General features: G+C 43.0%; 1 protein-coding gene across 1 annotated transcript; it reads left to right on the top strand.

The window, feature by feature from the left end:
• The first annotated feature begins 1980 nt into the window (after window positions 1-1980).
• On the top strand, window positions 1981-4882 carry OTUD1 (OTU deubiquitinase 1). The gene has a single exon (XM_027559975.1). It carries the CDS (start codon window positions 2201-2203, stop codon window positions 3644-3646), a length of 1446 nt encoding a protein of 481 aa, XP_027415776.1. The 5' UTR covers window positions 1981-2200; the 3' UTR covers window positions 3647-4882.
• Window positions 4883-17611: the final 12729 nt, after the last annotated feature.

Here is a 17611-nt window from a genome sequence, read left to right as displayed (position 1 = left end):
AGCTGCTGGATGGGACATTGCTTGATGGAATAAGTCTGAATTGCTTAATAAAATCAATCAGATCATCAAATTTACTTAATTGAATTTTATTTTTTGACATTCCTAATTTGGTACATCGGACCTAGCCTGTCCTCTGGGTACCTAGCTTTATTTTCTCCCCCTGTATTTACTCCAGTCTGTTCAAAACATATTCTTGCTTTAGGATTTACATTAAAAAAATAAATAAATAAATAAAAGCTTCCTTATCTCCCTCCACGCTCCTATTTGCTAGCTCTGCTAGGCACACTGGCTATTCAGTAAATATGATTTGGGGGATTATTTTATTGTTAATTGTTTTGTATTCTGTTTCAGAACGCCAGCTACTCAAAGGCTAAAGGTAGAATAACAATAATCCCCAAATCAGCGATGAAACTTAAGTAACTTCCTTTTTCTAGTTAGCCAGTGGGGTCTACAAGCTTCCAATGGGGTGTCACCAGAAGCTGAAAAGACGGTTAGACTTTTATGTGGTTGTTTTTCCTTTCAGTTGACCTACCTAACAGGTTCAAGTGACCTGGGCAAAGGCAGCTGGGATCCTGTCAGTCACACCCACGACGGCAAACTGAAGCTCTGGCTTGGAGGTCAGGAGACCAGGATCGTAATTCTGCCTTTTTGGCTGTTTTGGGAACTCCTCTTCCATTAATTAACTCATGCAATAAATATTAATTAGTTCCATCTATGTGCCATGAGTTTGTGATGGACAGAGAGGCCTGGCGTGCTGTGATTCATGGGGTCGCAAAGAGTCGGACATGACTGAGCGACTGAACTGAACTGATGTGCCAGGCTCTGTGCTGGGTTTGTAACTATAATAGCCATCAAGACTAAGTAAGTCTTTTCATTCACGGGACCTACGATTCACAAAAGAGTAAGTGGAGTGGGGAGGCTTATACCATAACATAAGCTATTTCCCCATCACTGAAACAGTGAGACAGCTTCTTAGGTTCACTCTGAACATTTAGGGTCTGTCAGTTTAGCATGTGATCAAAGCTGAGAATATAGCAAGAGCTGCCCACTGCTACACAGTCAGTATGCAAGTTGATCATGAGTATTATAGCTTTCCTTTACAAACAGGGACATCTAACACAATAGGGTAGAACTATGTTCAACATTCTATTCAATTTCAACATTCCTGCAATGCATCACGACCCTCTATCGCTGACCTACGGTGAACAGCTGCACCTATTTTCAAGAGGCCCGGCTAGACATTTGGTATTTCACCCAAGACTTGTATTTGCTTATCAACACGGGTTAGGACTGCAGAAAAGTTGGTTTCGGTTTAGCAGGGCGGCAAGGTGCTGGGGAGAAAGGGAGGCGTCACACTACTATGTTAACAATATTATCTCAGGGATGAGTGAAAAAGATGGCAGTGGTGCAACGACCATGCAGAGGCCATGCAGGTTTTAGGGCAGCTGTCTCCGCAGAGAACTCGGAAGCTTCTTTTGAAACGCACCTTCAGCATTCTTGTCCGCCCCAAGCTGCCCCGAACCCACCAAGATCCACTGCTGAAGCGCAGAAAACCGCGGCGCCTAGAAACTAACACTGAGGTGGGGCAGCGGCTACGGCTGCACAGGCCTCCGAGCCTCCGCGCTCTCCCGCCCGCGCGCCCGTCGCCCGCGCTGCGGGCCACGCCCATGACGTCACCGAACGGGGCGGGGCGAGGCGGAGGGGGTGGGGCGAGCCCCGGCGGTTGAATGGGACGCCGCGACGAGCCGCACATTCCAATGAAGGCACGTGACGCGGCAGCGCTGCCTGAGGTAAACAACCGCGGCCCCGCCTCCTGGCTCGTCCGCGCGCCCTGCAGTGCTGCTAGCCGGCGGGACGCGCTCCAGCAGGGCGGGCGGCTACCTCCGTGAGTCCTCAGCGGCCGCCGCGGGCCGGAGCAGTGGCGGCGGGCGCACGCGTCCCGGGTCTGCGGGCCGCTAGCGCCGGCAGGGGTCGAGCGCGCGTCCCTTCCCCGCCCCCACCGCGCGCTGTGGCGCAGCAGGAATTTGGCGGGGACCCGGGCGCTATTTGCAGCTCCTGACGCGCCGGCGACCCTTCGGTCATTTCTATTCTCGGGGCACTGGGTCACCGCGCTCGGCCGGCCCCCTTCCCCGGGCCCGGAGGGTGTGTCCCCTCACCGGGGCTCGGCGCGCCTATAAGGGGCCGAGCGGCGGGCAGGGACATGCAGCTCTACAGCAGCGTCTGCACCCACTACCCAGCCGGGGGCCAGGGTCCCACGGCCGCAACCGCCGCTCCGCCCGCCGCCGCCACCGCCACCTCGTTCAAGGTCTCTCTGCAGCCCCCGGGACCCGCCGGTGGCGCCCCGGAACCCGAGACCGGTGAGTGCCAGCCGGCCGCGGCCGCCGAGCCCCGCGAAGCCGCCGCCGCTCCCGCCGCCAAGATGCCCGCCTTCTCCTCCTGCTTCGAGATGGTGTCCGGGGCCGCCGCCCCCGCCTCAGCCGCCGCCGCCGGGCCGCCCGGCGGGTCCTGCAAGCCGCCGCTGCCGCCGCACTACACGTCCACGGCGCAGATCACCGTGCGGGCCCTGGGCGCCGACCGGCTCCTGCTGCGCGGCCCGGACCCCGGCGCCGCGGCGCCCGCCGCCCCACGCGGCCGCTGCCTCCTCCTGGCCCCGGCAGCAGGCGCTCCGATTCCCCCGCGGCGGGGCTCCTCGGCCTGGCTTCTGGAGGAGCTGCTGAGGCCCGACGGCCCGGAGCCTGCCGGTCTGGACGCGACCCGCGAGGGGCCCGACAGAAACTTCCGACTGAGCGAGCACCGCCAGGCCCTGGCAGCCGCCAAGCACCGCGGCCCCGCGCCGCCCCCGGGGAGCCCGGAGCCCGGCCCTGGCCCGTGGGCCGAGGAGCGCCCGGCAGAGAGGAACCTCCGCGGCTGGGACAGAGCTGGCGACCGCCGCGACGCTCCCGGCGCCGAAGAGCCGGGGCGGCCCGACCCTGAGGCCGAGGCGGCCCCGGCCCGCAGCGGCGAGGCGGCCCCGGGCGGCGCGACCGAGGCGGTGATCGTGTCCAGGTCGGATCCTAGGGACGAGAAGCTGGCCCTGTACCTGGCGGAGGTGGAGAGGCAGGACAAGTACCTGCGGCAGAGGAACAAGTACCGATTTCACATCATTCCCGACGGCAATTGCCTCTACCGGGCGGTCAGCAAGGCGGTGTACGGGGACCAGAGCCTGCACCGGGAGCTACGGGAACAGACGGTGCACTACATCGCCGACCACCTCGACCACTTTAGCCCCTTGATTGAGGGCGACGTGGGGGAGTTTATCATCGCTGCTGCGCAGGACGGGGCGTGGGCCGGGTACCCTGAACTGCTGGCCATGGGGCAGATGCTGAATGTGAATATCCATCTGACTACTGGAGGGAGGCTGGAGAGCCCCACGGTGTCTACCATGATTCACTATTTGGGCCCGGAGGATTCCCTAAGGCCTAGCATTTGGCTCAGTTGGCTCAGTAATGGACATTATGACGCGGTGTTTGATCACTCGTATCCGAACCCGGAGTATGACACTTGGTGCAGGCAGACTCAAGTGCAGAGAAAACGCGATGAAGAACTCGCCAAATCCATGGCCATATCCCTGTCCAAAATGTATATTGAGCAAAATGCATGCTCTTGAAGTGTCTGAGACCCTCGCCCTGGGAAAATTGCATACCTAATTTGTGTTTGGAGAGTTAAATGAACTTTAATCAGGGTAATTGCACTTTTAAACTTTCTAGTAGATTTACTGTAGGTGTAATGCCTTAATCATTTTTTTGAATGTTTTCTCCTCAGAGCTGAAGGTTGCTGGGCACCTAAATGATGTTTCATAGTAGCTTTGGGTGATCCTACTGCTATTTATGATTTGCTGTATAAAGTTGGCACTACTTAATTTGCAAGCTGATTTCTCAGTGTAAATTTGTTCATTCCTGGTAATCTATTTTCTATAAAAACGTATTTTTGCACAACATTTTTAACAATCGGTGTACCTTCATCTAGGATGTGTTCCATTTTGGCAAACAGCTTTCCGGCATAAATCCAGAGAAGTGCTTTATATGAAGTTTATTATTTTGAGCAGAGTTTGTGATTTAGTATTTTATGTTGTTGGATTTGAATTTTAGAGTTCTTAGATAATTATTTCAAATGGCTATTGATGCTTTCATGTTACCAGATAATTGGCCCATTCCGTTTTGATGGCAGATTAGTTGTTTGGAAAATCATTATTTTTCTAGAAATGGTCAACCTTTTAAAGAGAAAATACTTAAGGGGAGGTTGTGGGAAGATTTTTTTTTTTTTAAAGAATAGTACCAGCTATTACTTGAATGAAAGTCTGATGTTTGCTGATGGCAGAGTGATTATTCTGTACTCCAGTTAATGTTTAGATTGTCTGGTGCTCTCAGTTCTTATTTATATTTGTCTTTTTGTTGAAAAGAATTTTTTAACATGATAGAAAACTTTGTGACAAGATAAGCCTCCTGCTTCATATATAGTTTCTTGGATTCAACTGAGAGATTTGAAAATTAATGGCATAAATGCCTCCAATCAACCCTGGCAATTAATTTATAGCAGGAGAATACTGTCTTAATAGTCTTTTCCTTTTAAATTCTTTCACAAGGCAAAATAGGATTGCCCTGCATTATGTACAGTACAAATGTCTATACAGAGCTTGTATGGTTTGCTGGGTCAAACAATGTTTTAAACCTAAAATCTATCTCATTTCCACTTTAACTACTTTTAGTGGTATTTATTAAGTAATGCAGTTTGTACTTTTTTATTTTGTAACATTTTGTGATTTTTTTGTACAATACTGTATTTGTACAATAGAGCAATTCTCAGCTGATGGAATGAGTGAATAAAATGTATAATTTTACTTTTACGGTGTCTTTTTGCCTGAAGTAACTTTGATTTATTTTTTTATTTGGCTGCACCAGGCGGCATGCAGGGTCTTAGTTCCCTGACCATGGATCAAATCCATGTGCCCTGCATTGGGAGCACAGAGTCCTAAGCACTGGACTGCCAGGGAATTCCCAGATTTAAATGTTTTAGAGTAACCAAAGAAATGCCCTTTTATGCAGTCTGGCCTCTTGAGATTAAGGGACTCCCTTAATTTTAAGATGTGTTATCAGATTTAGTTGAGAAGTGTGTACACATAATGCTGACATGCTTATTGCAGGATCAACCCAACTAGTTTGAATTTCTTACTTTTCAGTTGATGTCATGGTTATAGACAATTGACTTTGACTTCATCGCTTAACCATGGAAAGATGGTCAAGAATCAATGGAAGGATGCCATTGGCTATCAAGGGAAGGCAATTTGTCAAAGGTCTAAAATGTTACCTAACCATGAATCTCTGTTTTTTTGTTAAATTTTGCTTCATAGCTTCACTAATTACATGACATGGGAAGAAAGAAATTCCTTGTTTGAATTACACAGCTAAATGTGTTTTCCCCCCTTTTCTCCACTTTATTTAGAGGTGGATAAAGTTTGGGGTGCTTGAAGTTTACACACGAAATGAATAGACTTGAGTGTAAGATCCTAAAAGGCTTTCTGTAAGCCCTGTGTTGTTCTGTTTCATTTTCAAATTGGGATCCCAAGTCCTGGATTTAGATTCCCAAGGAGGATAATACTTTTCATTAAATGGATTCTAAGATTGTATTCCGGCAGGTTATTTTGGTTGTCTTGTCTGAAAGGTTTATGTCTTTCTCATCCTTTATCTTAGAGAAGGAAATGGCAACCCACTCCAGTGTTCTTGCCTGAAGAATCCCAGGGACAGGGGAGGCTGGTGGGCTGCCGTCTATGGGGTCACACAGAGTCAGACACGACTGAAGTGACTTAACAGCAGCAGCAGCATCCTTCTTCTATGGTGTTTTGTTGCTGTTGTTTGGAACAAATGTAATATTTGTCACTCCTTTATGCTTCATGTTTATTCTTTGCTGCCATCCCACTTATATGTTAGCAGTTAACAATCCTGGATCACTAAGGACTTGAGCAGTGGAAGAGATGGAAATGTGGTTGACTTGTTTCCTTTTAGCAAACATTTATTAAACAGTTCATTCGTTCAGTTACTCAGATAGCAGCTAAGGGCCTCAAAACTGTATATGAAGGAATGATGTGTGCAGTTGATGCTGTGAGCTAAAGTTTCTTTAGAGCTTACTACCCTGTAAAATATGATGGGGGAGTATAGATTCTATAAAAAATCTAATTGTGTTTTCAGGTAAAGTAGTTTGAAAATCATACTGTTACCTTGAAAATTGTATTAAAGTGGTACATAGATAAAAATTATGATACAAATAACTATTAGTGTGATTTTTGTCTTACTGTCTCATTTAAAAATGGCATAGTATGTCAAGATTTTGATGAGAATCTAAAGTTTGATCCTCTAGTTCATTTTCTTCTTTAAAAAAATGTATTTATTTTTGGCTGCGTTAGGTCTTTGTTGTGGTGCATGGGCTTCTCATTGCGGTGGCTTGTTGGAGAGCCACAGGCTCTAGGGTGAGGGCTCAGTGCTTGTGGTGATGGGCTTAGTTGCTCTGAGGCATATGGGATCTTCTCAGACCAGGGGTTGAACCTGTGTCTCCTGCATTACAAGGCAGATTCTTAACCACTGGACCACCAGGGAAGTCCCTTTTATTCATTTTCCACTCACATTTTTTTCTCCGAGATAAAATAGACTCATGTTAGCATATTTAATTGGACTGAGAAGTAAACCTCTATTGATAAGTGGCACAAGGGCATTCGAATGTGATTCTTCAATTAACGTTTTTCTAAATTTGTAGTCCATATGCTTTATATAGTAATGTATTCATGAGGCACAGAGCCTTTACCCAGAAATCACATTTATAGAGAAGAGGAAATGCCTTAGGAGCCTTTGAACATCAGAATTGGTTAGTTTCAGCTTGGGTAAATATAGTCTTAGGTTGCAATCTTTTGTTCATAATTTTTGTACTGAAAAAGGGATCTTGAGATAATCTCACTACTTTATGAGTTTTTTCCTCTTTCCCGAAGAGATGAGAAAGAGATGAGAAACTTTAAATTTTAGTTTGGTGTTCATTGTGCTCATATGAAGGAAAAGCATCGAGAATAAAAATAGACTTCAGACCTTTGGACATTGGATAATTTCATATGTAGGAAAATGTAGTGGAATAATTGAAGAGTTGTTCTTCAGTGGCTCAGTCGGGTCCAACTCTTTGCGACTCCATGGACTGTAGCAAGTCAGGCCTCCCTGTCCTTCACCATCTCCTGGAGCTTGCTCAAACTCATGTCCATTGAGTTGGTAATGCCCTCCAACCATCTTGTTCTCTGTTGTCCCCTTATCCTCCTGCCTTCAATCTTTCCCAGCATTCAGGTTGTTTCCAGTGAGTCAGTTCTTTGCATCAGGTGGCGAAAGTGTTGGAGCTTGAGCTTCAGCTTCAGCATCAGTCTTTCCAATGAATATTCAGGACTGATTTCTGGTAGGATTGACTTGTTTGATCTTGCATTCCAAGGGACTCTGAAGTCTTCTCCAACACCACAGTTCAAAACATTCTCAATTCAAGAGTATATCCTTCAAATATCATGTTCAAATTTATTTGTCACATGAAATTATAAATCCAGACTTTATTTATTTGGACATCCCTAGAGTGTCTATAGCTGTCTCAAAGAGTCACCAAGAAACTGAATGGCATTTAATTCAGTTTCATTCCCCAAATGTACACAATGCCATGGACACGGGTTCTCTCTAGTCCCCTGGCTTCCAAGCGGGTACCTAGCAGAGTCAATGTTCAGTAAATATTTGTTGAATGAAGGAACAAATTGAAGGGAAATAGAGTTTTGGAATTTAGTTGGTGGATGTAAAATTAAATAAAAATGATTTGACTCTAAAATTACTGGGAATTATCACTGACAATTCTGAACATCTTAAACTGAAGTTGTTTTATAAAAAGGGTATTAAAGTATTGAATTCTATAATGGAAAAAAAATAGGTTTTTGAAACCAAAATTTAGAATTTATTGATTTTTCTCTTTGTGTCATCTTCCAAACATCTTGAGACCAAGCTCAGAAAGATTATTTAAAAGGAGAACTTCACTAAAAGTGATTTTAAAGGTGTTGCCATGTCCAAAGGGAGTTGCTCTGACTTGCTTTGGGGTAACGCCCATCCCAAGTCTAGTCTATAGCAATTCCTAGTTTTGCTGTTTTCTTTCTATGACCTAGTTGGAAGGTGGGAATGGTGGAACAGATTTCAAGCATGCTCTCTAGGATTGTTGTGTTCAATAGTCCTAGCTGCATGCTTATGCCATTGGTGTAGAGCCTGGGCGAGTAGCACGCATCAGATCAAAACAGATCTATAGGGGAAAAATCAGTGTATTTCTTCCTGCTATAAATTAGGTCGGTGACCATTATTCTGTGAGTCAAGTTCAGAGAGTTCACTGTCATCAGATTACTCATAGTAAAACATTATCTAGCCTTGTTTCTCATAAGTGAAATTTCTAAATAATTGAAGAGTCCATTTATGTGTAAAGTATAAAATAGAACAACTGCCTTTTTTTTTTTTTTTTTAATTTTACTGTACCTAGTGGCATGCAGGGTCTTAGTTCCCCAATCGGGTCAAAACAGAGTCCCCTGCAGTGGAAGCACAGCCTTAACCACTGGACTGCCGGAAGAAGTCCCCAGAACAACTGCTTTTTATAAAACTCTTAAAGAGGTAACCTATGGTACACTTCTTAGCCTTTGTAGAGTAACAGTACAGTTTAATCTTCCCTTAATGACTTGGGGGAGGGGGATCTCCTGATGGCAAGGGTCTCTGGCCTTGAAACCTTGGTGGATTGCTAATGTGTGATAGTCCCTTTGTACTTTAAAGGATCTCAGAGTGCTGGGACTTTTTTTCCTGTTTTGTACTTTCCTGTCTCCTCCCTCACTTTCTGATTGTTCCTCTCACTACTGTCTCTCTAGCCCTAATTCTCCATTATAATTTCCCGTGTTGAATTAGAGACACCATCAAGCATGTTTGTCAGAATTATAAGATGATACGAAATGAGTTTCTCATTTAGCACCAGGATGCTCTGCTATGAGTAATATGCTTAAGCTTAGTTTTTAGTCAACCAGAGAGCTTTTTTTGCCTTTGTCTTCCTTTTTACATTCTTTGATGGTGTCCTGGAAATGCTGAATTTGTTTGATTAAGGGACCTGTGAATGTGTGCAGTGGCACATTAAATCAAAACAAAACAACATGTATTAGTTATCCAAAGCCTCAAAATTGGAGTTGATAGCGTTGCCTGGTTAATATTTTGCTCCCTCTTTGCTATGTGTCATCCTTCATAGCATGTACGTGCCATTGTCTTCCTTTTGCTTGTGAAATTTTATTGAGAGTGTTTATGTTTCCTAATGGTGTTTTTTCCTTAATATATCAATGTTTTAACTTTTTAAATAGATCTTTTAGTATTGTGATTCTTTTTTCTTCTTCCAGTTTTATTGAATTATGATTGACATATGGCACAAAATTAAAGAAATAGAAAAAAATAGCTTTTTTTCTACTGAGATGAGAACTCTTAGGATATATTCTTTTAGCATCTTTTGTATATAATATATAATAATGCTAATTATATATATCATGCCGTACTGTACATTCCTGGGGCTTCCCCGGTGACTCAATAGTAAAAAATCTGCCTGCTAATGCAGGAGGCATGGGTTTGATCCCTGGGTCAGGAAGATCCCCTGGAGGAGGGCATGGCAACCCACTCCAGTATTCTTGCCTGAAAAATGGACAGAGGAGCCTGGTAGGCTAGAGTCCAGGGTGGCAAAGAGTCAGACGCAACTTGGCAACTGTAGTACTCAGTTATAATTGGAAGTTTGTACCCTTTGCCTTCATCCAATTCCTCCCCCCATGCGCCCCTGACTTCTGGTAATCACAAATCTGATCACTTTTTCTGTGAATTTGTTTCTAAAATACAATTGACCTGTAATGCTGTTTTGGTTACTGGTGCACAACATAGTGATTTAATATTTCTATACCTTTCAAAATGATCACCACAGTAAGTCTAGTTACCATGCTATGTACTTTTAAAATTTATTATTTATTTAGTTTTGGCTGCATTGGGTCTTCATTGCTGCATGTGGACTTTCTCTAGTTGTGGCAAGTGGAGGCTACTCTCTAGTTATGGTGCTCTGGCTTCTCATTGCAGTAGCTTCTCTCCTTTCGGAGCGTGGGCTGTAGGGAGTGTAGGCTTTCGTAGCTGCTGCGCACAGTTAGTTGCCCTGCAGCATGTGGGGTCTTCCGAGTTCAGTTTAGTCGCTCAGTTGTATCCGACTCTTTGCGACCCCATGGACTGTAGCACACCAGGCCTCCCTATCCATCACCAACTCCCGGAGTTTACCCAAACTCATGTCCATTTCGGTGATGCCATCCAGCCATCTTATCCTCTGTTGTCCCCTTCCCCTCCTGCCCCCAATCCCTCCCAGCATCAGGGTCTTTTCAAATGAGGTGGCCTAAGTATTGCAGTTTCAGCTTCAACATCAGTCTTTCCAATGAACACTCAGGACTGATTTCCTTTAGGTTGGACTGGTTGGATCTCCTTGCAGTCCAAGGGACTCTCACGAGTCTTCTCCCTCACCGCAGTTCAAAAGCATCAGTTCTTTGGTGCTCAACTTTCTTTATAATCCAACTCTCACATCCATACATGACTACTGGAAAAACCATAGCCTTAACTAGACAGACCTTTGTTGGCAAAGTAATGTCTCTGCTTTTGAATATGCTGTCTAGGTTGGTCATAGCTTTCTTTCAAAGGAGTAAACATCTTTTAATTTCGTGGTTGCAGTCACCATCCACAGTGATTTTGGAGCCTAAAAAAATAAAGTCAGCCACTGTTTTCACTGTTTCCCCCTCTGTTTGCCATGAAGTGATGGGACCAGATGCCATGATCTTCGTTTTCTGAATGTTGAGCTTTAAGCCAACTTTTTCACTCTCCACTTTCACTTTCATCAAGAGGCTCTTTAGTCTTCTTCACTTTCTGCCATAAGAGTGGTGTCATCTGTGTATCTGAGGTTATTGATACTTCTCCCGGCAATCTTGATTCCAGCTTGTGCTTCATCCAGCCCAGTGTTTCTCATGGCATACTCTGCATATAAGTTAAATAAGCAGGGTGACAGTATATGGCCTTGACGTACTCCTTTTCCTATTTGGAACCAGTCTGTTGTTCCATGTCCAGTTCTAACTGTTGCTTCCTGACCCATATACAGATTTCTCAAGAGGCAGGTCAGGTGGTCTGGTATTCCCATCTCTCAGAATGTTCCACAGTTTATTGTGATCCACACAGTCAAAGGCTTTGGCATAGTCAATGAAGCAGAAATAGATGTTTTTCTGGAACTGTCTTGCTTTTTCAATGATCCAGTGGATATTGGCAAGTTGATCTCTGGTTCCTCTGCCTTTTCTAAAACCAGCTTGAACATCTGGAAGTTCATGGTTCACGTATTGCTGAAGCCTGGCTTGGAGAATTTTGAGCATTACTTTACTAGCATGTGAGATGAGTGCAATTGTGCGGTAGTTTGAGCATTCTTTGGCATTGCCTTTCTTAGGGATTGGAATGAAAACTGACCGTTTCCAGTCCTGTGGCCACTGCTGGACTTCCCAGACTAGGGATCAATCCTGTGTCCCCTGCATTGGTAGGTAGATTCTTATCCACTGGACTACCAGGGAGATCCCCATGCTGTGCATTTTTTAAATTTAGTCCACCAAAATATGCTAATGATAAAGTAATTAAAATATCAGGTCTTCATTGAAGACTCCAAATCATGGTACACATAGACAGGTCTAGTACAAATATGAATTTTTAAAAATACTTCCTCTCTTTAATGAAAGTGAAAGTCACTCAGTTGTGTCCGACTCTTTGTGACTGCATGGACTATAGCCCATGGAGTTCTCCAGACCAGAATACTGGAGTGAGTAGCCTTTCCCTTCTCCAGGGGATCTTTCCAACCCAGGGATCGAACCCAGGTCTCCTGAATTGCAGGCAGATTCTTTACCAACTGAGCTATCAGGGAAGACCTCTCTTTAATTCTTCTTTAATAAATGTATATTATGTCTGCATTGTGTAAATAAGTCTTTCATTTCCTGGCCTTCCCTTTCCTTGAAGGTAAAATATTTTCCCCTCATGTTGGTTAGAATGGTTGAACAGATTGAGTAGGCACCTTGCATTAGTGTGTTGACAAATAGAATTTAGACAGTTTTTGACAAAAGACAATAGAATGACAATTTTTAGGCCATATAAGGGCAATTTTTAAAATTTTTATTTTATAGTTGATTTATAGTGTTGTGTTAGTTTCAGGTGTATGGTAAAATGTTTCATTTTATACATATATCCATTCTTTTTCAGATTCTTTTCCCATTCAGTTTATTACAGAATGTTGAGTAGAGTTCCCTATGCTATACAGTGAAGAAGTGAAGTGAAGTCGCTCAGTCGTGTCCGACTCTTTGCGACCCCATGGACTGTAGCCTACCAGGCTCCTCCATCCATGGAATTTTCCAGGCAGTAGCACTGGAGTGGGTTGCCATTTTATTATCTCTCTTCTATATGCTGTGCTATGCTTAGTTGCTCAGTCATGTCCTATTCTTTGCAACCCTATGGACTGTATAGCCCACCAGGGTCCTCTGTTCATGGAATTCTCCAGGCAAGAGTACTGGAGTGGGTTGCCATGCCCTACTCCAGGGGATCTTCCCAACCCAGGGATCAAACCCAGGTCTCCCACATTGCGGGTGGTCTTTACTGTCAGAGCCACCAGGGAAGCCCAAGAACACTGGAGTGGGTAGCCTATCCCTTCTCCAGGGGATCTTCTTGACCCAGGAATGAAACCAGGGTTTACCTGCATTGCATGTGGACTCTTTACCAGCTGAACTACCAGGGAAGTCTGTCTTATATACAGCAGTATGTATATGTTAATTCCAAACTCCCAATTTATCCCTCGCCTACCTTTTCCTTTTGGTAACCCTAAGTTTGCTTTTGAATAGACAATGACAATTTGAAAAAACTCCCGAGTGGTAAACGTGCATTTTATATTTTAAAGAAGTTAAAGTAGAACCTTCTCCCCTTTCTCCCACTTCCTGCCCCACCCTGTCCCAGCCTTTTATACTTTGAATTGGGCTGATTTTATTGAGTGTTGATGTCTAGTGGATTGGCAATATGTAGAGAGGCAGCCTCAATGATGTTTGCTTGAAGTAATGACTGAGTTTAAATGAATGTTCCCTTCTCCAGGGGGTTTTCTGGACCCAGGGATTGAACTCAAGTCTCCTGCATTGTAGGCAGATTCTTTCCTCACTGAGCTACCAGGGAAGCCCTCAAATGAATGTTCCACTTAGACTAGAAATTCTCTTGAATAATTAGCAATGGTCTGTATGGTTGTATTTCTTAGCTTATCAAGGTACAACAAAGTGGTGTGCAAATTAGGTAATTGTGGAGGGAATTTATACCGATGTGTCACAGAACACCTGTGCAGCCAATTTGTAAAATAAACTCAAGTAAGGCTTTCAATTCTAATGACAAACAGGAAACATTCACACTTTTTATTTCGTGCAATGAAATTTGAGCTATACTGGATATGTAACAGGATGAAAGAAGTAGAAGAACAGTCAGGAAATTCTTAGCTGTCATTTCACTGCCTTTGCCTTGTTGTTGAAAAGTACAGATGTGGGGGAGTAAACAATTACGCTTTTTACTTTAAACAAAACTCATGTCTCAATAAACAGTAATAGAGGGGCCTGGCAGTCCATGGGGTTGCAAAGAGTTGGACACAACTGAGTGAGCACACCCGAGAAGACACCTCAGTAATTCCAGCTTATACGGAATTCTGGGACAAAGAGGAGAGAGATTTAATATGTATGTTGAACTTTTCAAAGGAAAATAGCTCTCTGACATTTTTCTTTACCTTTTCATTTTATTAATTAACTTGGCAGATGTCACTACTAAGAATTGTGGCCATTTGCAAAGAGATGGCTACACCAATTTAGAAAACAGCTTGACCCTACAGGAGCAGACAGCACAGTTTAATAGTTAAGCTAAGCTGTTGTAACAAAAAAAAAGTGAAGAAGAAAACTCTTCAAGAAGAAGATTATTGAAGTGTCTAGGAGTAAAGTATACATTAACTTGTTTCACATTACAAAGATATAAAAGTAGAAGTAATAGTTTCCATAATTTGATGTTCCCAATTAGATCCTCAACAATGTAATTGCCACAGATTAAATACATACATGTTGCAAAGCCTTCCATATTTTGAGAAGGCTGCTATCTTTCTAGTTCTATTCTTTTTTCTCTTTTAATTGGAGTATAATTGCTTTATAACATTGTGTTAGTTTCTGCCGTAAAACAAAGTGAATCGGCTCTATGTATACATATATCCCCTCCCTCTTGAACGTCTTTCCCACCCCCCTCTATTTCTATTCTTGTTCTTTAGTATATCAGAAATCTCTTGACAACCTGGCATTCCACACAAGCCATGGTTTTCTTCAGAAAGAACAATATATAAAACTTTATCCTTTTAAGTTTTTACAGATCTTGCTTCATTAGGATTTTGCTGGTTTTACTTTTCCCTCTTTCTCTATTTTCAAATTGTTTTTCTTTTACACTGTCCAATTGATTTTCTTTTAGAATAGTTTTATGTGATCTATTCTGCTTAAAATTAGGTGTTCTTTCCTAATTTTTACTCATTCATTAAGTCTTTAAAAGAAAATAAGGAAACTTCACTTCACCCCTAAAAAAGAAAACAAACAAATATACCATTAGTGGGGAATTAGTGGGCTAGAGGCTCCATATAAGTGTCATATTTATAATTTAAGGATGAGGCTTCTCTTCTGAAGTTAAGGTTAATAAGAATCTTTGTATACACGTGTCAGAGCAGCCAACTGCAAAGATAACCCACCCCAAGAGATGGTCGCTATAGTTCATTTTGAGCAGGAAGGGGTTCTCCTAGTTAAATCAGAGTGAGTATGCTATAAGCATTTCTTAGCAGGAGTAAATCAAAAGTAGTTGATATAGGGGACTTGCCTGGCGATCCAGTAGTTAAGACTATGCCTTCCAATGCAGGGGTTGGCTGGTTTGATTCCTGGTCGGGCAACTAAGATATCATGTGCCAAGAGACCAAAAATCATAAAACAGAAGCAATATTTTAACAAATTCAATTAAGATGTTAAAATAGGTCCATGTCAAAAAATCTTAAAAATAATCTTAAAAATAAAATTGTTACAGAGAAAGTCATAGCTGACCCAAGTATCTATATCCAAATTATCTGTCTACATGTCTTTCATTTGGAGAAGGAAATGGCAACCCACTCCAGTATTCTTGCCTGGAGAATCCCAGGGACAGAGGAGCCTGTGGGCTGCCGTCCATGGGGTCGCACAGAGTTGGACACGACTGAAGTGACTTAGCAGCAGCAGCAGCAGGCTGTCTTTCATTACTCATCTATATATCAGTCTGTCTATCCAGCCTGTTTCAGGAATGTATTGTAACGAGATAAGAATGATGATCTGTAGATGCCTAGAGAAAAGTCAAGGAACACAGATGACAATACATGGGTCAGTGTATCTTTGCTTTCATTGAGTGACCAGGTGCTCTGGGCAAGCCATGCTAGTACACTGAATAGAGAAGAAAAATAAAGGAAAATACTTCTTGGGAATAGGAAACAAATATGCATTCAACAAATATTGACTACCTGGAGAACAGTAGGTACTATGCTAAGTACTATGTAAACTCATAGGTTCTAGTAGATCTTTAATAACCAGAAGCTAGAATAATCATATCTTGCACAAATTATTTTACTCATAAGAAAGGTCTTTGGAGTCAAATTGGCTGGGGTTCAAATTGAGGCATTTTGCGTCCTATCTAAAGCAGAAGAGGGGCACTGACAGGTGAAAAAGAAACAACAAGTAAAAAAGAAAGGAAACAGAATGCAGTGGATGGAAGAAATGCCAAAAGAAGAAAAAAGTAAATCCATAATTGATATCTTCAGAGAGATGAGATCAAGATCCTGGAGAAGGAATTGCTATTTTTAGAAAGCACTCTTATTAATTAAAAATAGCAGAACTCAAATTAACTATTCAGTAGAAGTTTCGAAGATAAAGTGGAGAAAATCTCTCGGAAAGTGGAAAAAGGAGACATGGAATGGAAAATGAGGACAAAATAAGAAAATGAGATTAATCTTGGAAGCCCAATATTTGACTAAAATAGGTTTTCCAGAGAGAGGATAGAGACAATGGTTGAGAAGATTATATGAAAGATTTCCTGGAACTCAAGGACAGTGGTCACCAGATTCTAAAGTCCCACAGAGTGTCCACAGGGTCTTTCTGAAAAGTCATACAGGCATGTCTATGGATTGAGATGGGCCTAGTGCTCCCTAAAGTGGTGCAGTGTACAACATATACAACTGTATGTGGCTGCCAAATGAATGCGAGAAGATCCACGCCATGGCATTTCAACCAGAAATTTCAGAGTTTTAGGGATTAAAAAGAATAACATGAAAACTTTCTGAGAGGAAAAGTTAGTCACATCTAGAAGTTTAGGAACAAGCATGGCATCAAACTTCTCAAGAGAAACATCATAACAGAAGACCATGGAAAATGCTTTGCAAATTCTGAGAGAAAATGATTCCCAAGCTGTAATCCTATGCCCAGCTACATCAGTTAGTATTCTTAATTGTCAATAACACAATCTATATGGTTAGTTTAAGCAGATAAGAAATTTTTAATATGTTTTATGTTAGGGTATAATTGATTAGCAATGTGTTAGTTTCAGATGTACAGGAAAGTGATCCGGTTATGCTTATACACATATCTATTCTTTTCAAATTCTTTTCCCATTAGGCTATGACATAACATTGAGCAGAGTCCCCTGTGCTATACAGTAGGTCCTTGTTGTTTATTCATTTAAAATATAGTAGTGTTAACATGTCAATGTCAAATTCCCTAATTGTCCCTCTCCTACTTCCCCTCTTATAATAACTTCAGTCTCTAAGTCTGTGCCTCTTGTTAGCTAAGAAATTTGTTGACCTCAGATTGCTTAGGTAGTTATGGAATTTTCTGGTGAGCCAGAGAATGGAGGCTTGTATACTATGTTGCCAGATCCATACCCAAAGACCACTGTGGGAGCTCCACTACCACACCTGGCACAGATAGCACAGCTACAACATGAAAGAAGCTTGCTACACACAAAATAGACAAGCCACAAGGATTTAACCTTTTTCCCCTAAGCTATTTCAAGTTATTTTCATTACTTACAAGTTAAGAGTCTTCAGTTCAGTTCAGTTGTTCAGTCGTGTCCCGACTCTTTGCGACCCCATGAATTGCAGCACACCAGGCTTCCCCGACGATCACTAATTTCCGGAATTTACCCAAACTCATGTCCATTGAGTCGGTGATGCCATCCAGCCATCTCATCTTCTGTCATCCCCTTCTCCTCCTGCCCCCAATCCCTCCCAGCATCAGGGTCTTTTCCAATGAGTCAGCTTTTCGCATGAGGTGGCCAAAGTATTGGAGTTTCAGCTTCAGCATCAGTCCTTCCAAAGAACACCCAGGACTGATCTCCTTTAGGATGGACTGGTTGGATCTCCTTGCAGTCCAAGGGACTCTCAAGAGTCTTCTCCAATACCACAG

The sequence above is a fragment of the Bos indicus x Bos taurus genome, chromosome 13 (assembly GCF_003369695.1).
Source record: "Bos indicus x Bos taurus breed Angus x Brahman F1 hybrid chromosome 13, Bos_hybrid_MaternalHap_v2.0, whole genome shotgun sequence".
Taxonomy (NCBI): domain Eukaryota; kingdom Metazoa; phylum Chordata; class Mammalia; order Artiodactyla; family Bovidae; genus Bos; species Bos indicus x Bos taurus.
Note: the sequence above shows the minus strand (reverse complement) of the source record. Positions and strands in the feature narration are given on the sequence as shown.

Coding starts and splice junctions, on each gene's coding strand:
- OTUD1 (XM_027559975.1), top strand. CDS start 2,201: ATGCAGCTCTACAGCAGCGTCTGCACCCACTACCCAGCCGGGGGCCAG.